This window comes from Bison bison, unplaced genomic scaffold (genome assembly GCF_000754665.1).
Source record: "Bison bison bison isolate TAMUID 2011002044 unplaced genomic scaffold, Bison_UMD1.0 scf7180017864530, whole genome shotgun sequence".
NCBI lineage: Eukaryota > Metazoa > Chordata > Mammalia > Artiodactyla > Bovidae > Bison > Bison bison.
In genome coordinates this window covers 5,379,193-5,401,658 of record NW_011495080.1, presented here as the reverse complement: position 1 = coordinate 5,401,658, position 22,466 = coordinate 5,379,193, and the positions used below count along the sequence as shown (strand labels likewise).

At 49.3% G+C, this 22,466-nt stretch overlaps 1 protein-coding gene across 1 annotated transcript in view; it reads right to left on the bottom strand.

Moving 5' to 3' along the window:
• The window catches only part of PLXNA4 (plexin A4), a 476,871-nt gene that overhangs the window by 88,828 nt on the left and 365,577 nt on the right, over window positions 1-22,466 (bottom strand). The window contains exons 5-9 of the mRNA XM_010831752.1: window positions 17,571-17,671; window positions 7,533-7,656; window positions 6,711-6,864; window positions 5,405-5,504; window positions 2,902-3,016 (exon numbers count right to left, since the gene is read on the bottom strand). Coding sequence (XP_010830054.1) covers window positions 2,902-3,016; window positions 5,405-5,504; window positions 6,711-6,864; window positions 7,533-7,656; window positions 17,571-17,671 — 594 coding nt within the window. The remainder of the gene's footprint in view (window positions 1-2,901; window positions 3,017-5,404; window positions 5,505-6,710; window positions 6,865-7,532; window positions 7,657-17,570; window positions 17,672-22,466) is intronic.

Sequence of the window (22,466 nt, the reverse complement as noted above, 5' to 3'; positions counted from 1 at the left end):
GGGTTAGTCCTTCTCTTTGCCCCTCCATCCATCACGCTCCTCCAGGCTTTTTCTTCTGTCGAGGACCCTGGTGCCACACCCTCTGAGGTTCCATGAATCCCCAGTGACCTTTGCCACAACCAGGTACAGATAGGAGCTGTGCCTGGCTTGTGATCTGGGCTCTTGAAAACATTGCTCTTTTATGGAGATCACTGAATGCCACTGGGAAACGTGGTGGGCTCTTGCTTTATTCTTTTTTGTTTTTTTTCCCCTCTCTTTCTGAATAGCAGATGCCAGCTCCTTTTACATATTTAAAAGAAAAGGAACTTGGGACAGGAGGAGCAAACAAGACAGAAAAAGCAGAAATGTGGAAACCTCCTTCAAGGTAATTAGATGATTAGGGCCTTTGAAATCCACCAGATAGCTCAATTGTCTCTGTTTTAATTTTATTCTCGGGCCTCTCTACACGTGAAATCCCTGCCAGATACACCAGTCTGGGAAGCCAGAGGCAGTCTGAAAACCTCTTTGTCTCTGCTTCCATCAAGTTACTTGTGGGTTTCTGAGCAACATAAGAAGACATATTTCCTAAGCTCTTAGCCCTTGCTTGGTGGGTCAACCAGCCCTTCTTCTGCTCCTGACATCACACTAAGACAAAAGTCCAGGACTGAGGAGACGGTACAGCCTTTTTTCAGGGTCTTCATGCCAAGATGTGCCCCTTGGCTGTCAGACCCCTGTCTGTCTTATTAGCTTTAGCTCCACTTTGTCTTAGTTCAAGACAAGCAGAGACTGTAACCATAAAAATTAGACTCACATTCCTACTTAAAGCCAGGACATAACCTCTTTTCTTCCTTTCCCCATGAAGGGATGATCTAGGTCTGGGGCTCTTCTCTGGATTATGAATTCAGAGCAGCCATTTCCAGCCATAGACAGACCCGGTCATAGAGGCAGAGGGTCATAGAGGGTCTAGAGATTTCCACAGCCTGTTCTTATTCTGGTCTGAAACCTACAAGGGACTTGACGGGAGCAGTCAAAAGAGGATTTCAGCCTCTGTCCAGCTTCCCAGGCTGGTGTATCTGGGAGGGATTTCATGTGTGGAGAGGCCCAAGAATGAGACCAAAACAGAGACAATTGAGCTATCTCGTGGATTTCACAAGCCCTGAAATCATTTAATGACCTTGAGGAATGTTTTCACATTTCTGCTTTTTTCTGTCTTCTTTGTTCCTTTGATCCCCCACCCAGTAGGGATCATCCTTTTACTCGACAACCTCACCATTCCTTGCCTTTCCCTCTACATGGACGGCTCTGCCCACTCTCTACCCGGAGAAGTCCTGCCTGGCCAGCACATCCTGGGAAAACGGGATCCAGGGCTGGAAATTCCTCATTGCCAGGCACAAGTCAGTTATTTTTCCTGGGTAAGGAGGGCCCGACACAGTAGATGCTGGTGGTGAGAAATTTCCCTGGTGGTCCACTGGTTGAGAGTCTGCCTCCCAATGCAGGGGACGAGGGTTCGATCCTTGTTGGGGAACTTAGGTCCCACATGCTTCAGGACAACTAAACCCGCATGCTGCAACTAGAGAGCCTGCACGCTGCAGCTACTGAACCTGTGAGCTCTAGAGCCTGCACTCTGCAACAAGAGAAGCTTGTGCATTGCAACCAAGACCCAGTGTAGGCAAAAGAAAAAGAAAAGAAGATGCTGGTGGTGAGGTGTCATTCCTACCTTTCAGAGACAAGACAGCTTCCCTCCTGCCCTTAAGGGTTTGGCCTAATTTAGGGTTCCTGGTGGGTGGGAATCTAGCCGGAGGGGGAGGGGGCACCAAGGCGAGCCTCTGTGTTCTCACCATGCCCCATCCAGTCCCCTAAAGAGCCCTTATGCTTTCTGTACCTGAAAGGCCCTGCTCTCACAGCTATGGTTTTGCCATATGGTCATGGCACTCATGTAGATGTGTGAAGAGGGCTGGAAGGTACATCCAAGACCTGCGGGTGGGGGCAATATCGGAGCCTGTCTGAGTCCAGTGTTGGTTGAGACAGTGCCCTGTCCTTGCATCCAGTGGGGTCTAACCAACATGGTATAGATATCGCTTCTCCATCTTTCTATTCTAAACAACAGCATTCTAAACCACTCTGCTCAGAACTACTGACCCCATGGTTGGAGTCAAAAAGCACCATCATGTTGGAACAACAGTAGACTTTTTCAAAGTGATTTTACACCCATTATCCTTGAGGTCTTTGCCCTAAAGCTTACATTATCAGAGAGGAGACAATATAGGCATAGAGGATGTCTATTATGATGATGAAGACTTTGCAGGGATAAGACTAAAGATGAGGAGGGAACAGAAACGGTGCCATGGTCATGGAGCCTGACTCAGTGATTCAGAGTGGACTGTGCAGCTGAATCGCAGATGCCTCAGCCCCGAGGGGCCATCAGCTGGTCTGGGAGACTTTGCATCTCTACATGTTCCCAGGTGATGCCAATGCTGCTGGTCTGGGGACCACACTTTGAGAACCACCATTCTGCAGGGGTGGAGGTAATTTGACCTTTTTGATCTCAGCTCGGCTTTGTGGACAATGCTCCAAGGGAAAGCTAGAGGACTCTACACACAATCCTGCTCTGTACAATTATTTCCAGGGCACACACACACACCTCTGGAATTGTTTTGGAACTCACCTGGTGTGCAGAGGGTCATGCTGGCTGGAGTGACCTGGAAGGCACTTCTGCCTGTAACTGAACCCCCAGGACTGATCCAGAGTGGAGAACTTTGCTTGTTTACTGCTTTCAAGAAATGATCCTTTAAGAGGCGGGGTTGGAGAGCGAGGGGGTGGTCCTCCTGGATTTACCTCTCTTTCCTCTTTTTAAGGGAGAGCCTCCCTGTGTGTCCCTTGCTCACGGCAGGCAGCACTCACGGCTCTGGCTGCGGGACCTACCTCAGGCAGCTTCACCCGGCCTTCCTGGAAGGAGCAAGACCTGGGGTCGTGGGTGCAGACGTGGCGGTATTTACACCAATGGCAGCGATACGGGCTCTCCACGCAGGACAGGCACCTGGGCACAGAGGCGGAAAAGGCACACGTCAGAGAACCCGTATGCGCCCAAAGCCGGGCGCCGAAGACTCCAGAGCCTAGCAAAACGTGTCTCCTGGTAGGAGAAACCACCCTTACACAGTCAGGAAGAGCAGATCTGGTTAAAAACCCAGCCCCTTTCTCTCCAAGTCCTCAGGAAGCTGGGAGTCTCTGGCCTCCTCCCTTTTAGTCAGGTACTTGACAGCCTGATCCCCCGGGACCTCATCAAGCGCCCTCCATTTTTACAGGATGGCCCTTGCATTGGCTGAATAGGTAAACAGTGAGGTCTGGAGTTGAGGGGCTCATCCAGAGAACCCATTGGAATTAGGACAAACAGTGAAATTGAGTTTTAATTCCAGTTGACTCCAGAGTCTCGGCTGACATGGACCCACCCTGGCAGAGGAAGGTCCTGAGGCTGCCCCCTCAGTATGATGGGCTCTTGTAGAGTTGGCAGCCCAACCTCTACTCATTACCCTAGGAAACACAAGGCAACTTGATAAAAGCACCTTCCTGTTTAAAACCCAGCATGGTTCCCTTCTTATAAAAGGTCAAACCTAAATACCTTGCCATGCAGGCTAAGCCCTTTGTGGTCCAGGCCCACCCTCCCAGCACGCGTCTGGTGTGTCAGCCAAGAACAGGCTGTGCTGTCACCAAGCTGTCCTTCTACCTGGAGTACCATTTCTTCTGCCTCACCATCTCCTCTTGCTTCTTTGACTGATGGCGAGTTGGTCTCACTGAAACCTTCACCCCATTCATCCCCTTGTTTCTGTCTCTGAGACAGTACTGGTCTTGCTGTATTATATTTTACTTATGTGCTGTCCTGTGTATCTGCTTGCCCACTAGGCCATGATTCTTGGGGGGTAGGGATTGAATCTTTGCATGTTATTATTTTCTGATCCTCCCTGTCTAATGAGTAACACACTGTCTTGCACATAGGAAGCTTAAAGTCATTTGATAGACTGAATGGAAACTTAGAATATGCTTTCATCTACTAACTTCACTTTCCTAGAGGGGCAAAAGGGGAGTGAGGGATTAGGTTACTAATTGTAAAGCCATGGCAAGCTCTTTTGAAAGGAGGAGGAAGAGAATTCCAATTGGCTGGGAGGAATGGCCGCCTGTTACGTGGGGCTCCAAAGAGAGCCAAGCTGTGGACTCACAGCTGCCATAACCAATAACCAGACAAAGCCCACAGCCTAGAGCCCCAAATATCTTTGGTGATGTTAACTAGCTTGTCCTATATGGAGAAGGAAACAGAACATTATGTTAAAGCCAGCAGAGCTTTTTGGGATCAGGCTCTGTGGCTTTCAAACTGTGCTCTAGGGAAGCCTGGGAGTTCCATGGAGCTTTTCTGGAGACTGTGTGAGATGTGAGGGATTCCTAGACAGAGGGGGTCCAGGTGCCCTTAACTCTCAACCATCTTCTACTTCCATTCATTTTGTTTCTCGGGCTTTCACACCTGATTTTAGTTGAAGAAAGGTTTCTATGGTGAAAGAAAGGTTTGTACCTTCTCAGTATGGTCCAAACCCATCCTTTTAGAGAGGAAATAATAATATAATAACAGTAAAGTGCACAGTGCCTAAACAATGGGCCAGACATGGATCTAAGTGCCATCCTTGTAATGGCTTTTTTAGCTCTCACAGCCGCCGGTGGGGGCTGGCAAGCAATCAGCAAAGTACCAGACAATGGGACCGAGCCCTCACCATGTCAGCTGTTAAGTATGTGGGTGACATCCCCAGGAGGAGAACTACCGCTTCCTCGTTTACAGAAGACACTGGGCACAGAATAGCTATGTGGACTAGCTGGCCTGATGCCACAGCCCGAGCCTCTGTCCTCCGTGGCTTCCCTCAGGAAGTGGATGCTCCAGTCAAACAGAGCCAGAGCTGGAACCTGAGCAAGAGCCAGACCCCGCCCCAGGCCAAAGCCTTCCTCTGACCCTTGCCAGCTGAGTCTTGACCCCTCTGCAGGGAAACTGTGCAAGCTGAGCATTCGGGTGACTTGTGGGACCACCTGCTCACACACATGGGACATCCTCTCACTCCCCAGACCCCTTCTCTCATCTGGGGTGCTGGCTGCTCTGTTCTGCAGGTGAAAAGCACCCCCTCCTCAACCGATGGTGGAAGGTGAATCAGGTTAGACAGATTTATGCCAGAGAAGATGTATGGGCGAGGGACCTGGAGCTCCCCAGCTCACAGGCTCTCACTCTGCTGATTCTAGCCTCTTCCCATTAACCCCATGGGTGCCAGAGGAGGGAGGTGAGAGGTCACCTTATAGGGCCTTCGGATGGTAAGACGGAACAAGGGTGGGGCCTCCTATCTTTGGATGAGCTTTGACCCCAGAAACAGGGAGTTGAGTGAGACTGGGGGACACTTACGAATTGTGGACGCTGCAGTTGTAGAAGACAAAGCTAGTGCTGGCGAAGGTCATGCCTGTCTCCTTCGACTTGAGCTGCAGCTGGACAACGTGGTGGTCCCCTGTGGGCAGAGCCGGCCATGGGGTCAGGTGGAGGGCCACAATCACGTGTCAGGTCCCACTGAGAGCAGCACACCTTGGGAAAGGGCCGCCCACTCCCCAGGAGGTGTGGGGAGCTCTAACAGGACTTGGAATCTGCTGGGCCCAGTCCAGGGCAGAATGGAATAATCCAAGAACAGAATAGCTGCAGACAGTAGTTCTAGTCTATTCCTTTTTCCTCACTCTAGTCCCAGCATCCACCTCTCATTTGCTTACCAGGTTCTTTCCTGTACACACACACACACACACACACACTCTGACAGGTATTCACATGTGCATTCACATGTATGATGTCCATGCAGGCTGCACAGAATTGTGAACGCACACATTGACTAGCTACCAGGAGAAACGTGTAGACACTTGGCAATGTTGCCACAAACCATGCAAGAAGTTTTGCACGTACGTAAGTGCCCCACGAGCCCCTTCCACTTCTGTAAGGGGAGACTCTGAGGCTCCCTCCTCGGGGGGACTGGTGGCTCCACTCGGGCGGGCGTCCCTGGACTCCTCAGCTGGCGCCAGTGAGGAGCTGAGGCCCATGTTTAATTCACAGCCCTGACCCCAGGCCCCTTGTTCTGAGCCTTCCCCAAGAGCCTCATTAATCAATCAGCTCGGAACAAATGTGACAAGCCCAAATCGGAGGACCAACATGGAATCAGGCTGCCCAGGCCGGTCTGTGCCTCCCAGTGCTGGGCTTCTGTCCACTCTATCCTTCCCATGGCAGCCAGCCATGAACAGGCAGCTCTGGGGAGGCTGGGTGGGTCGGGGATGGTGTGGAAAGCAGTCAGGGTCAGAGACCCTGCAGTGTAGGAGGAGGTAAGGAGCCAAACGACCCCTGCACCCCATCCCTCCTCCCATGCTGCAGCAAGATCTCTAAGCTGGCACTCTCTGATGCTGTGCTGGCCGTTCCCTCCCTCGCCCTCTTGGCATTGCTCCTCACCCATGGTGAGGCTGACTCCTGGATGCTCACCCGGTTTCAATTCCAAAGGCAGTGGAGGGACACTCCATCCCCGTCTTCCTAGAGCATCCCCACCAAGGTACACCCTTTCCTCCAACCCTCCCCTCCTGCGTGCTCCCCCCTCCCCAATCCCCTGCATCTGTCCTGAGTTCTTGTGGTCCAGGCAGCAGGAGGAAGGACTTGCCGCCCAGCTTTGCCTCTGGGGACTGCTCACCGTTCTCCGTGATGATCCGGGGCACCTCCTTGGCTGCCGGGGAGTAACACTGGATCTGATTGCCTATCACCAGCCCATCCATCTCTGACAGGTCCTCAAAGGTGCAGTTGACGCCAGCTGTCAGCTCCGGGACATTGTATGTCTCCAGGACCAGCTGTGAACAGCCCAGTGTGGGGAGAGAGAAGAAGAGAGAAATGGGAGAAGAAATGGGAATAAAGTAAGAAAGAGGGAGGGCAAGAGAGATCAGAGAGAAAGAGAAGAGAGAAAAGCATGTGGCAGTATTGACATAAAGAAGAAAAGAATTATGACAGGAGCGGATGGAGAAGGTAAAACAGTAAGAGACAGAGAAAAAAGAAATTAGCGTCTGAATGTAGTTGGCCCAGGAAATGGAAATGACTGTTTAGGGGATTTGTAGGTAGAAAGACAGGCATGATTCCATTATCTTCAATTTTGGAAAACGGGAACATCAGTCATCCAGGTGCCTGTGTCCCGGCTTCTCCCTCTGCACATGCATCTTTCACATCTCACAGACAAGGATGGCGTTCCCAACACTCTCCTTGTCTCGGTCACTCTTCTGGTCATTTTGGTGTCTCAGTTTTCCCTGCCTCTCTATCCATTATGCACAGCGCCTCTTCCCCAGTATTCCTGCAAACGTTCCCCTCTCCCATCCCCAGGGACACATTCTTAACCCCTGCCTTGCCCTGGGGTGGCTCTGCTGGCCAGACACAGCCCAGCCTTCCTGGGGGTGGGGATGGGTCTGCGGCCCTTTTGGTGGGAAGAGGGCTCTTCCCCAAGTCCCTCGACCCCTTCCCACTGTCTCACCAGGACGTTGTACTGAGAAACGGAGATGTTGCTGGGGTGGACGGTCAGCCGGACGCACTGCTTCACCTCGGAGGCGAACCTTCGGGGCTCTCTGGACCGCTCACAGCTCTCCTTCCGGGTGCACCTGGCGAGGACAGAGCGACCCACGGGGACTCAGGATGTGGCTCCTGGTGCACCAAGGGGCTGGCACGGAGGCCTGGCACTGCCAGCAGCAACTAGGAGGTGCCCAGGACTAACCTAGTTTCCTTTCACCAGCCTGTCCAACCCCCATCACGCCCACATTGGAAGAAGGCAATTCCAACCACTGGTTGCCACATCAAACCCCTAAAAGTCACCCCAAAGTGCTCTCAAGGCCTCCTCATTCACAGAAACAGGTGAAAGTCCTTTCTATCCCCCCTCTCCACTCACTCTCAGCCCTCACCACCCTCTCCCTCCTTAGCAAACCGAGGCTATTCTTTCCAGATTTCTCCTCTTTCTGATTTCCTTGCTTTTGTGCACCCCAGCTCCTCTGTCTGGATGCCCCTCTCACCACATTACCCTCACCCAACTTCTACCTATCCCTCTAGACAAGGTTCAACCATGCTGTTGCCACGGCGCCCCTCTCCCCACCAGCCCGCTCCTCAGTTCAGTTCAGTTTAGTCGCTCAGTCATGTCCAACTCTTTGTGACCCCATGAATTGCAGCACACCAGGCCTCCCTGTCCATCACCATCTCCTGGAGTTCACTCAAACTCACGTCCATCAAGTCCGTGATGCCATCCAGCCATCTCATCCTCTGTCGTCCCCTTTTCCTCCTGCCCCCAATGCCTCCCAGCATCAGAGTCTTTTCCAATGAGTCAACTCTTCGCATGAGGTGGCCAAAGTACTGGAGTTTCAGCTTTAGCATCATTCCTTCCAAAGAACACCCAGGGCTGATCTCCTTTAGAGTGGACTGGTTGGATCTCCTTGCAGTCCAAGGGACTCTCAAGAATCTTCTCCAACACCACAGTTCAAAAGCATCAATTCTTTGGCGCTCAGCTTTCCTCACAGTCCAACTCTCACATCCATACATGACCACAGGATTCTCCAGGCAAGAACACTGGACTGGGTTACCATTTCCTTCTCCCCTTGCTCAAGGTCACCAGCTAATCAGAGAAGCCTGCATTTAAACACAGATCAACTCTGGACCCTCCATTCTCACCCACTGTGCTCTGCCTCCCCAAAGCTTCTACTAAACCCATTTCCCTTGCCATTCTGATGTCCCCTTCTGTGCTTAGGAAAAGTTAAAAATTTCCCTCCAATCTTCTTTTCTAGGCTAATCTCTGTTTTTGCCTGCCACTAGAAGCACTTTGAATATCACTGAGACTTGTGAATTCTCCAGGACTCATCTAGAAATCACATCCCAAGGGTGAAAGGTCAGCTAAGAGTGTGGTCGTCTCCAAGGCGCCCCTGAGCTGCTCTAGCAGACCCATGGCAACAAGGGCATCTGCCTAAAAGTCTGGGAAGTTAATTTACCAGGCTAGCTCCTCTGCACGAACTTCATTACCTCCAGCCATTAAGCTAATGTTATGGACTTTTCCAGGGTGTCTGCACTGACATCGCTATTAATAGTGTTATTACTCCCATTAACAGCAGACCCAGAGAGCTGGTACGAACTTCAATTATTCACTGACTCCCCAACTTTGAAGTTCCTATTTCCAAGAGCAATCAGTAGATCTGAAAAATGGCTTTGATTAAGTTATGAAGAGAGGAAAAATGAAGCTACTTTCAGCCCAAACATCACCAGGAGTTACCAAATAGAGTTCAGGCAGAAAAGAGGTGACTCTCTCTCTGTTGCAGGGGGTACAAAGGAACTCTGGTGGGAGAATCTCACGACAAGGTCTAGCTGCATGGTTCGCTGCTCCCAGAGTTCATGGGACTGCATCTTTCCACAGCTCCCAAGAGCCTGAAACTAACCATGTATCATCTCCCTTCAGATTTAGGTCTGCAGTGCAGGAGACTCAGGTTTGATCCCTGGGTCAGGAAGATCCCCTGGAGAAGGGAATGGTTACCTAGTCCAGTATTCTTGCCTGGAGAATTCCATGGACAGAGGAACCTGGTGGGCTATAGTCCATGGGGTCGCAAAGAGTCAGATATGACTAAAACTTTCACTTTGAAGGGAATGGCTACCCACTCCAGTTTTCTTGCCTGGAGAATTCCATGGACAGAGGAGCTTGGCAGGCTACAGTCAATGGGGTTGCAAAAAGGCAGACACAACTGAGCGACTAACCCTGAGCACAAGTACATGGAAACCATCTATAGCTTTCAGTTTTCAAGATCCCATCCTGCTCTGTACTCTTAGGCAAATTACTCTAAGATCATGGCATCTGGTCCCATCACTTCATGGCAAAAAGATGGGTAAACAGTGGAAACAGTGGCTGACTTTATTTTTCTGGGCTCCAAAATCACTGCAGATGGTGATTGCAGCCAAGTAAAAGACACTTACTCCTTGGAAGGAAAGTTATGACCAACCTAGACAGCATATTAAAAAGCAGAGACATTACTTTCTCAACAAAGGTTCATCTAGTCAAGGCTATGGTTTTTCCAGTGTGGATCCAGTATGGATCCACTATGGATGTGAGAGTTAGACTATAAAAAAGGCTGAGTGCTGAAGAATTGATGCTTTTGAACTGTGGTGTTGGAGAAGACTCTTGAGAGTCCCTTGGACTGCAAGGAGATCCAACCAGTCCAACCTAAAGGAGATCAGTCCTGGGTGGTTCATTGGAAGGACTGATGTTGAAGCTGAAACTCTAATACTTTGGCCATCTGATGTGAAGAGCTGACTCCTTTGAAAAGACCCTGATGCTGGGAAAGATTGAGTGCAGGAGGAGAAGGGGATGACAGAGGATGGGATGGTTGGATGGCACCACCAAGTCAATAGACATGAGTTTGGGTAAACTCCGGGAGTTGGTGATGGACAGGGAGGCCTGGTGTGCTGTGGTTCATGGAGTCGCAGAGTCAGACACAACTGAGCGACTGAACTGAATTTGCTGCCTCAGTTTTCTCATCTGTAAAATGGGGACAAAACAGTACCTACCTAATGTGGTTATTTATGAGGGCTAAAAGAGGATGTGAGTAAAGCATGGAAGACAGCAGCTGATGTATAATAAGCCCTCCATAAAAGCTAATGCTACTGTCCCATCCCTCCTCCACATTCCCCATCCAAGCCCTCCAAATCACAGCTGATGCAGAAGTACAGAGCTCCTCTCAGTCTGGCCCATGGGGCAAATCAGGGATGAAAAGAGAAGGATAGGGGAAGCACTTTTCCTCTTAATGAGGGAGAGGGAGCCCCAGAGGGCAGCAGGGAGCAAAGAGGAAAAGCCTGGGTTGTAGCTCTGCTTTCTTCCCAGCTGTCAAAGGGTATTGAGGACTCAGCTCTCTTCACAGAAAGTCAAGTTTAAGGTCAGTGTCAGGGATGTTTTGACATTTCTACTATCCCTCAAGGCCTGTGAGGGCGGAAGCTGTGAATGTCCAAAAGCAGACAATTGACCTTAGAAGTGATGGGGAAATGGAGGGGAAGAGTGGATTCCTTCTGGGTTCTTACAGGGTCTGGTGGGGTAATGGCTTTAGTGCTTCTGGCACTCTGATATCTCACTAGCCCAGGCAAGAGCTGGGAAATATGAAAAGGGTTAATTTATGACCCCTGGTAGGGAGGTGGTGCTGCTGGCTTGGATCTTTCCTTCAAAGGAACTACAGGGACTTCCCAGAGTATCTCTTTGCATTCCATTGTGGGGGCACCTTGTGCATGGCGGAAGACCCTGCTTCATCCGTTTTCCAGGCAGGACTCAAATAGAGCATGCCGTATGGCTTTGAGTTTCTAGACAACCATTCCTGACAGCACCAGGGCTGCCCCCACCGAACACAGACTTGCAAGAAGTGGGCTGCAGCAAGACAGCCCAGGCCCGGGATTGGAGTCCGACCCTGCTAAGCTCCTCTTCCCTCTCCCCCTTACTCCAGTTTCTCTGCAGAGGGTCCTCCAGCCCCATTCCAGAGGTGCTAAAAGCCCTTGGGGACAAAGGCCCTGGCCCCTGGAGGGGTTATTATTCAAGTCAGTGGTTCCAATGAGATTATCCTGTCTAATGAAGCAGCTCCTACCGCCTCCCCTAAGCCTGAACTTTCACTGCTGGAGAGTTCCCAGCCAAGTGGAAAATTAGAAGGGAGAGGAATGGAAGAAGGAAGGGGGTGAGGGGTAGAGAAAGAGGTGGTGATTAAGTTCTCCAGAAATTAATTCCTAAATACGGCGATAGAAATATTAACTCTCAGGGCTGCCGGCCGGGCAAGCAAATTTCAATTTGGAAGGGGGGCTATTTGTGAGTCCGAACTTGGCGAGCCTCCAAACGAGTCAGCGGGGGGCATACATCATTGCTGGTCCATCTCCCCAGGCCCTCCAGGGTGGGTCTACCTGCAGGCCTTGGATATCAGAACTAGCTCCTTGCCTCTCCCCACAGGCAATTCCCTAGTCCTCAACCTTTCATGATGGTCATGCTTAAAGTGCAATATTTGGGGAATCTGTGTTTAGAACATGAAGGGGTTGGAAAAAATGGAATGGAGGTGGGGCTTTCAAATGAACTTTATAGAAAAGTTAAGAGGAACCTTATTCAAGTTGGAGATCCTGGGGGCACAAAAGGACTTGCATTTTGGAATCAGTTTGGACTTGACTAAGGAGACATTTAGTCCCTGGTGGCTCAGTGGTAAAGAACCTGCCTGCCATTGCAGGGGATGTGGGTTCAATCCCTGGGTTGGGAAGATCCCCTGGAAAAGGAAATGGCAACCCACTCCAGTGTTCTTGACTGGGAAATTCCATGGACAGAGGAGCCTGGAGTCACAAAAGAGTCAGACATGACTTAGCAATTAAAAAATAAGAACCAACAATGGAACAAATTGCTCTCTCCGCCCTTTCCCAGGTGGCCCTGGGACAGCCACACACACACACACACACACACACACACACACAACTGTTTCAGACAAGGTGTGGCTGGTTGGGGTTGGCTGAAGCAGGAAGACTTCCCAGCAGTGGGTTAGTCCCAGCCACCCTGCCAGAACCCTCCGGGGAGGACAGGGAGGGGACAGGGACCATGGAGGAGGCCCTGGGTCAGACACACGACCCCTGCTTACACTGCCACTAAAGTCAGAGCTACTTCCCGGCCCCCCAGGGGTTGCCCGCACATCCTCTCCTTAATTTTCAAGGCGTGGCTGTAAGATGGCTCTTGTCACAGCCATTATATAGCGAAGGAGACTGAGCCCAGACAGGGTCTGTCCGTGGACAGGTTCTTCTTAGTTTAACCCACTGCTTCTGCTCCAAGTAGCAGCATTTTTTCATTCCTTTCCTTTGTTCCATCTTGGCAGAAGCTATACAAAGTGAGTCCTGAAGAGTGACCCATGCCAAGCCATCCTGGGGAGGGCATCCTTCCAGGAGAAGAAATCAGCAAAGAGGAGGGGTCCCCAGGTGGGGAAGGGAAAGACTTTCTCAAAGCTGATCATATCTCTCCCCTGTTAATGTCGTGGGTTACATGAACCTCCCAGGGGTGACGCTGGTGACCCTGCTGAAGAAAGGTAACGTCTGGGCCAATTGATGGGGCTGGGTCTGCAGGGATCCCGTTACCTTCTTGGCCTGGGCATGGGAGCGGAAGTGGGAGAGGGGGCTGGGGACCTGGTGGTTGGAGGGAGGGTTCCAGGCCCAGGACAAGTGAAGGCTGGGCTTCAGGGCTGTAGGTGGGCTGTCGCATTTCCTTTCCTTCACCCAAGACAGAATAGGCTAGGGCCCAGTAGGGTGGAGGCCCTGCCAAAAAAACAAGGCTCAAGGTGATGGACAAATAGATACCCAGTTTTTTGAAGCTTTTGTTATCAGTGGAACCCACCAAGCCCGTGGGCTGGGACCTGGGGCTGCAAGAGAGGGCTACAGGGGTGACTCTCTGTGCAACTGGGCTGGCAGGCCTGATTGAGGGTGGTGAGTAACAGGCGGGAGGGTTTCAATTACATGAGCATTTCTTAAGCTTGTTCAGTCTGTAGCCCACCTGTGCCCTTGCTGGTACAAACAGCCCTTTCAGCTACCTGAGCCACCTGTTGGTGGGGGCCCCTCCTTGAACTTCACACATGCTCTCTCTCCTCCTGCTCCTCCGTCTGTTTCTGTCCCTCCCTCTGTCTCTCTCTCTCTCTCACACACACACACCTGCTGTCATTCTCTTCCTGCAAAGTTCCCCATCGCCTCACTCCCTCCAACCATGGGAAAAGTTGGCAAAAGTGACAGAGAAAGTGGATGTATCTTGAAATCACAAGGAAGCCCATTACCGATGCTCTTTTGCAGGGGTTTTCCTGGGGTTGGCTGGCTGGAATTGCAGCACTTAGCTCAGGGTCTTGCCTGCTGTGCAAACTCGAGAAACGTGCTGATTCTACTGTAGACTGCGACCCTCACCCCATCCCTGGATCACAGGCCTGGTTCCCCGGGACTTGCTGCCAGGCAGAAGGTCTAATATGGGTCCCTCTGTGTGCCTGAGCCTAGCAGAGTGCCTGGCACAGGAGGCCCAGGGCTGGTGTGAGAGATACAGGGACAAGTCTTTGTGTATGGGCATGGAGCCTCCAAAGTGATGAAACCCCTGCAGTCTTCCCCTCCCTAGTAAACTCAGGTGCCCCGATGGAGCATCTACATGTTCTCTGGCATCCTTGTCCTTCCCCACTGCCTCTGCCCAACCCCAGCCTGCTCCCTTACCTCCTGCTCAGCCTGAGTCCTCATCTATCAATTCGTAGCTATGAATGCCCAGTTGGCATCTATTTCAGATGAAAGGGATGCAAATGGCATATTTAGGAGAAGCAATGTCTGGCTTTGCCCTGAACTTAAGCAAATAAGAAAGAAAGGCCCCCTGGGAAGAATTAAGACAGGGCATGAGGGAACTTTCCGGAGAAGTTGTTGTTCAGTTGCTAAGTCGAGTGCAACTCTTTGTGACCCCCCTGAAATCAGCATGCCAGACTTCCCAGTCCCTCACTATCTCCCAGAGCATCCTCCAACTCACGTCCATTGAGTTGATGATGCCATCCAACCATCTCATCCTCTGTCATCCCCTTCATCTCCTGCCCTCAATCTTTCCCAGCATCAGGGTCTTTTCCAGTGAGTGTGCCCCTCGCACCAGGTGACCAAAGTATTGGAGCTTCAGCTTCAGCATCAGTTCTTCCAATGAATATTCAAGGTTGATTTCCCATAGAATTGACTGGTTTAATCTGCTTGCAGTCCAAGGGACTCTCAAGAGTCTTCTCCACAATTCAAAAGCATCAATTCTTTGGCGCTAAGCCTTCTTCATGTTCCAACTCTCACATCAGTAGATGACTAGTGGAAAAACCATAGCTTTGACTGTACAGACCTTTGTCGGCAAAGTGATGTCTCTGCTTTTAATATGCAGTCTAGGTTTGTCATAGCTTTTCTTGATAAGAGAATATTGTATATCTTGATGGGGTATGGATTACCTTGGTTTATGCATTGATCAAAAATTTTCAGACTGTACACAGAGCATCCATTTATCTCACTCTATGTAAATTAAATATTAAATCCTGATTCAAAGCATCTTAGAAGATCCAGGGATCCACTCTTCTCCACCTGACCATGTGGGCCAGGGGTTTCTCCTGGTTATTAACTCTGGGAGGGAGGAAGGATCCAGGTACAGATTGTCACGGAGGGCAGGCAGCTTGGGTCTAGGATGTTCATGAGCTGAGTGCTCCCGGGGAGTTGGGCTTTACATCAGCACAGCCCAGAGCACCAGGTCCTTCCCACAGCCAGGAAGCTCAAGGTCACGGAGAATCACACCTTGAGCCAGCAGAGCACTCTAGAGATGGGATGCTGCCCCAGGTGGCTACACAGTTGGGGGATGTGCAGTTTGGACTTGGCAGCAGGTGCCCCAAGTTCACATCCATGGCTGTTTACTTTAGGCCATGTTGTGAATAGGGTGGCTGGGCTTCCCAGTGCAGGCTGGTGGCCTCTTTCATGAACTGTCTGGACTTCACCTTGGACCCAGTCCACTCCTGTTTTCTGCCAGGAGGCAGGTATTAGGTTACTGAGGAGAAACTGAGGCCAGGTAGGAGTCACCTCTGGGACCTGCTCCTGTCATTCCCGTTTAGCTCAGCTCTAGAGCGGGGAGGTGGGAGTACTCGTAGCCCCCTGTACCACTGTCTCAGAGCCTCAGGGCACTGCTCCTCACACGGCTCTGTGCTATGCGGGGTGGGCCAGCATCGCCAGGCAGGATCAAAGCTGACACAGAGACTGGCCTTTGGGTCCCACAGGCATAGAGTGTCAGGGGGGGCCGGCTTTCCTGATCGCCCTTAAACGATGCCAGGTGTGAAAGCCTCATGCCAGGAGAAGCTGAGCCATCCTTGGCCGAGCTGAACGCCAGCTGCCAAAGGCCCCTAAGGAAGCCATGGATCTGGAGCATGGCCCCTTTCTGAGAGGCCTCACTGAGTGGGACAAAGAAAACGACTTCCCCGCTGCCTTGTAAAATATCATCCGGGCAACACTTTTGCACTGATCAGAACTGATCTGGCTTCTGAATGCAGTCTTTCCCATCCTCTGCATGCCGGCCAGTCTCAGGCATCACTGTTCTGTTAGGATACACAGCTTTGAGTATGTGCCTCTACCCAGCTTTGCGGTCATCTCTGAGCTATGTGTATTTCAGGGTAGGTCAATGGGCCTCCATTTTTTCCCACCCCCACAGTATGCCTGAGGACTTTCAAACCTTTCCTTAGCAAACTCAAGGTCTTGTGGTGCCTGAGACTGTCACCCAAAGAAGGGAGGTTGCCCGCCCTGGGCCCTTTGGGGAGGATGTGTTAGAATTTAACAGGTCACTGTAACTTTCAGAGGCACTCCTGGGGTAGAGTGAGGCAGGACCCTGCCTCCACCTTCTTATAGTTGGAAATGACTGGTAAATGTCATTGGTCACATACAGTTCAGGCTCTTAGTAAAAAATCTTTTTTTTTTTTTTTTTTAAATTTATGGTACTTGTGTCCAGTATTTTTGCCTGGAGAATCCCATGGATGAGGAGCCTGGCGGGCTAAAGTCCACGGCGTTGCAAAGAGTCGGACACAATGGAAGCAACTTAGCACGCACGCATACACATATCCAACTCTTAGCATGTTAGGTTTCAACTGTTAACTAGAAGCCTGGGGTTCCTGCAATGAAAGCTTGACTGGGACCAAGTTCCACTGTGTGGGACCCAACTACTGATGGTTTTGCCAGTCAGCAATGCCAAGGCCAGAGGTCTTTGGATCCCACTGAGAAAGGCTTTCAGCTCTCCGCATGTGTCTGGGTGGTTATCTATGCCCTTCTTTCATCCCTTGGTTTATTTATCAGGATCCGTTTGCCTCCATTGCGCACCATTGCCTTCTTTCCACTTCTGGAGAGTCAAATGGAGCCAGCAAGGAAGAGGCACAGGGTGGGAGTGGCAACACCAGGGCAGAGTTTCACCCACTGGTCTCGTAACCCCGGGCACAGGGCACTCGGACAGCCAGTTGAATATTCGGACAGCCCCAAGGAGAGCCTTTAGGTGCTACACACTTGAACTTAACCCTCAAATACCAGAAGATTCTGGGGAGACACTGAAGTCTGTTCAGTGACTGTTGAATCACTAATCACATAAATGATTTAGCGGCCCATGTAAGCCTGGAGAAAAAGAGTCCAATACCTTTTTCTTGCTCTTCAGCCCTGGAATATCAGTCTGCAGTCAAATTGCAACCACAAATGTCCAGAGATCTCCCTCCAGCCCCTTAGAGTGTAATGATCCCAGGTGACCCCATATCGTGACTCATCACCATTCCCACGTTGACATTTCCATACATTTTTATGGTAAGTTAACAATTTAAAGTGAAGTCAGAACACAAGAAGGGAGATAAGATTTACAAAGGATATAAGGGAGGAAGAGTAAGAAAAGAGAGGAAGAGAAGAGAGAGGTCAAATTGTAGGAGAGCAGTGACAGAGAAGAAGACGAAGAGGAAGAGAATTACCTGGGGATGTGGGAAGCAGGAGGAAACTGCCCAGAGGTACTCACGTGTTGTGGAGCACACACCAGCCACAGTGGGGGTCGCCCGAGCCAAGGCACTCGCTGCAGCTCTGATACTGACCACAGGACTCCACAGGGACTCTGGTGAGCTAGGACAGGACCACAGGAGAGACAGAGGTCAAGATTTTGTAGAACAGCCTGTAGTCTACCAGGAATTGATGTTATCTCGTCAGGTGTATCATCTAAGACTGTGCGGTAGCAGGTAGGGGCCTAGAACCCCAGATCCAAAAGAGACCTGGAGGGATTGTATTTGAGCAGATGGCTGCATAAGCATCGGTTATTTTCTTAGAAGTCCCTGGGAATAGATGCCAAAGAATTTATATCACATTGTTATCAAAGATATTTATATCCTGTACATTTAAATTTTCCCACCATCCAAACCCTCAAATATCGCTACAAACATGCAATTCATCACACATTTCTCTCTTATCAATGTAATTACCATAGATGCTTCTTCTTTCTCCATTCATGTTTCTCTTTCACCCCCCTTCCCAGACCTCCTTCAAGTTTCATCATTTTTGTGGTTCCGGAGAGCACTGCACCCAAATCCAGTACCTTCCTCTCTCTCTGTAACAAGGTGTAATCCACTCGCTTCATGCTGTCATCTGCCCACTCTCTCTTTCTCATAATGTTGGCCAACTGGCTGGCAGAGTTGTTCACTCTGGAACTTTTAAAGAGCAGCTGTTGCTATTTCTCTTCCTACCCGCATTCTTTTCATGGCTAGAGGCTTCCTCTCCAACCCCAAAACTTTATCTTCACTTTCACCAGCCACTTGTTAATGTAAAATGTTCCACATGACATTTCTGTTTGGCCCAAATGCTTCTATTTCCTGCATCCCCATAAAGATCTTTTGAATTTCTTTGTTCTCTAACATAGCTTTGCCCCAGTGTCTTCTGACATGATTTCTCAGGGCCTGAGAGATAGGAGGTACTTAATAATGATACACAGGATCAAATGGAATTTTAATTTTCTTCCTAGAGCCTTGGTCTTTCTTCTCCACTTTTACCAGTTTCTTCTTTACAAAAAGGTTCTATTTTTTGGTAATCATTCTTTTCCATTTGGGATACCTTTTTATCTCGGTGGAGGACTTCTTACCTAATCTTTCAGCTTGAGCTAAGAGAATTTGATGTGCTTATCCTTTTTTTTTTCAAACTTTGTATTTTGTATTAGGGTATAGGCAACTATGGGCTTCCCAGGTGGAGACAGTGGTAAAGAACCTACCTACCAATGCAGGAGACATGAGAGACTCAGGTTTGATCCCTGGGTTGGGAAGATTCCCTGGAGGAGGGCATGGCAACCCACTCCCGAATTCTTGCCTGGAGAATCCCATGAACAGAGGAGCCTAGTGGGCTACAGTCCATGGGGTCACAGAGAGTTGGACTAGGCAATAGCACCCCACTCCAGTACTCTTGCCTGGAAAACCCCATGGACGGAGGAGCCTGGTAGGCTGCAGTCCATGGGGTTGCTAAGAGTCAGACATGACTGAGTGACTTCACTTTCACTTTTCACTTTCATGCATTGGAGAAGGAAATGGCAACCCACTCCAGTGTTCTTGCCTGGAGAATCCCAGGGATGGGGAAGCCTGGTGGGCCGCCGTCTATGGGGTCGCACAGAGTCGGACACGACTGAAGCGACTTAGCAGTAGCAAAGCGACTTAGCATGCATGTACACATAGGCGATTATATCACAAAGCGACTTAGCATGCATGTACACATAGGCGATTATATCACAGCATTAACAATGTTGTGATGGTTTCAGGTGAACAGCATAGGAACTCAGCCATACATATACATGAATCCACATATATCCATTTTCCCCTAAACTCCCGTCCCATCCAGGCTGGTTATCCTTTTTAATTTCTTGCCATCAGACAGTAGACATTGTGAAGGATAAATCACCTGACCTGGCTGAGCCTCTGTGCTTTATGAGCAAATGCAGAGGCTGTGTGTTCCCTGCTGCTTCATGGGACATCTGCCTCCATAAAATTATGTAGCACTTGGCAGGGGCTACTTGTAACTCACGCACAGGCGAACTGGCACCAGAGTCTGCTCAATTAGTCTCAGAACTCTTTCGGAATTAATAATTCATTAATTGTTACTTTCCAATCCCACATGATTTCTTTTTCTTTTCTACTTTAATTTTCTTCCTCCCTTTATGTATCTTTCCTGTTTTCTCACGTGCCTGTTGGGCAATCTTAATGACCACCATGTGTGTTCACTTCTTCCAAGGTACCTTTTAGCTTCCTGCTCCTGTACAGATTTGCCCTGGGCCTTGGTGGTCCTTTCTCCACAGTCTCAGATATCTTTTTGCACATTTGGAAGTTTATCTTTCCTTCTATGACCTCTCACGCCATCAGCCTGGGCTGTGCCTCAGCTCCATGTATATACAGCCTTTCCATTTTCATAATTGATCCTGACAATCAGCCTCTTACAAATTACACCCCTGACTCTACACATAGCCAGAAACTGACCTGCTTCCTGTTGCCTCTTTCATTTCCTTACCTACCCATTAAATGGGCATAGACACTGGTCATGTAAGCATATGAATAACGGTACCCAGACCGAAGCACATGGACTCCTAGGAATTCACAAGTGGTAATGAGATCCACAGCTATTCTTAATATTTCCAAAAGCCCAATGGAAATTGGATTGTTGCTGTTTTTTGTTTGTGTGCATACTCTGTGATGTATTTGCCATATTAAAAATAGGAAATATATTATTACTTAATAAATACAGTTGGTTTAGTAGGCAAAAATCTTTCAAAACTGGATGTCTAGTGATGAAAAAAGTAATAAAGGGGACCAGAGATGATGAAAGTTGGTAACATAAGCACATAATAACGTTTTCATATGTTCCAGCTGCTTGTCTAGCACTCCATATTTTGCACAGGCTTAAAGAGGAAATCATGGCTTGCTCAATCAAAAGCATTTTCTTGGTCTAAACTTAATTAATATCCTCCTTGGTTTCTCCCAGGGACATGGTCTGTAATCTGTCTCAGACGGCCATGCCATGGGATTCTGGGGTGTACAACACATGAAGCCAGCTGCTTGCTGAATCTGATCTCCTCCAAAGCCTTTATATTCACATTTCTAAAAACATCTTGCAACCGGTGTTTAATAATATCACTACCCAGAATTGTTAGATAGCAACACCGATTCAATGCACATGAGTTTGAGCAAACTCTGGGATATAGTGAAGGACAGGGAAGCCTGGCATGCTGAAGTTCTTGAGGTTGCCAAGAATCAGACATGACTTAGCGACTGAACAACAAAACCACCAACTGGAATTGTAAAGCCTCTCCTCTGTTGATTTTAAACAAGAGTCATTTACGTTTGGTTGGAAAGAGTGTATGAGCCTTTGGAGCTGGGTTCAAATCCTGGTTTCACTATTTACTGGCAATGAGGTCTTATTGTCTCTGAGTCCCATTTTTTCCCTTATCTTTCAACATGGAGATAAAGGTCCCCATCAATTCAGACTCCCCATCAATTTTGGACACTACTGAATGACTAACACTTTCACTTTCTTTCACTTTGTGAATGATCAAACACATCATAAGAGAAAGTTTTTATTACTGTCATCTTTGTCATCAATAGTGTTAGTTGCTCAGTCGTGTCCAACTCTTTGCAACCCCATGGACTGTATGTAGCCTGCCAGGCTCTTCCGTCCATGGGATTCTCCAGGCAAGAATACTGGAGTGGGTTGCCATTTCCTCCTTCAGGGGATCTTCCCCACCCAGGGATTGAACTCAGGTCTCTGGCATTGCAGGCAATTTATTTACCCTCTGAGCCATCAGGGAAGCCCAAGCTTGGGGCGGGGGACGGGGGGTTGGGTCTAAGTAAAAGTACACAGTAACAGCATGGATCACAAGTCCCTTGAAAGTCTATGATCTGACAGGTTAGGTTAGGTTAGTAGTTCTAATTCCCCAGCCAGTTACAGAATGGTGAAAGAGACCAGAAAAGCTGACCGAGAAAGGAAAGTTGTCATTAATACTCACTCTTTACCACCCTGTCACTTTACTTCTTCCTCCCCATCACCCCAAAACTGCCCTGACAGCCTTCCTAGGCCTCATGAACTTGGCCAGGAGTTTAATGCCAAGAAGAACTTCCTCCTTGAACTGTGATGTTTGCTCCTAAACCATCCATTGCTTCATCCTGGCCCGGCTTCCTGGATTTATTCTACCATCTATTATATCCATTAGGAACTTTTTTTTTTTGCTTTTCATCAGGGCAATCCCTGTAGAAGGAAGTCCTGGGAAGTTATTATGCTACCTAACTTCCTTTCACCTTTTCTTAGAGGCTCTTTCTACCTGTATGTTCAGTCATTTGTTATTACTCTTCTGAACTTTACCTAGGTTTTCTCTATTCTCCTCAAAGAACGGATGCTAAAACAGAGGAACCACCAGGATTCTGACAGTCCACATAGAAGAGCTGCCATTATTTAAAAGCTGAGTGCCGCCTCCCTTCACCTTTGCAGGACTTTCACAAAGAAAGCCAGGCTCAGAGAAATGTCCAAAGTCCCACTTTCAGGCAGTATTTTCCAGCATGACCACCTCTCCAAGGGGGACCCCATAACTCCCAATCTACATCATTGCTTTGCCTCACTCCCCACCCCATGTAATCTGGAGAGCATCAGAAATTTGCCTGACACTTTAAATAGCTTTTGAAAATTAGATTTAGCCCACCATCTATCTGGGTGCCATTGTGTACCCTAACAACTCTGGTTACTGGCCACACCTTGCTAGGAAGCTGCACAGGTGGTCGATAGATTCGGAGTCACCTTGGCACTAGGATCCTCTCTCCCCAGACATGCAACTTCTCCACCTGCGCCTGACAGCGAACAAAGCCGCCTCTTCCATCCCCCATCTCCACTCCTCTCCTGACCCTGG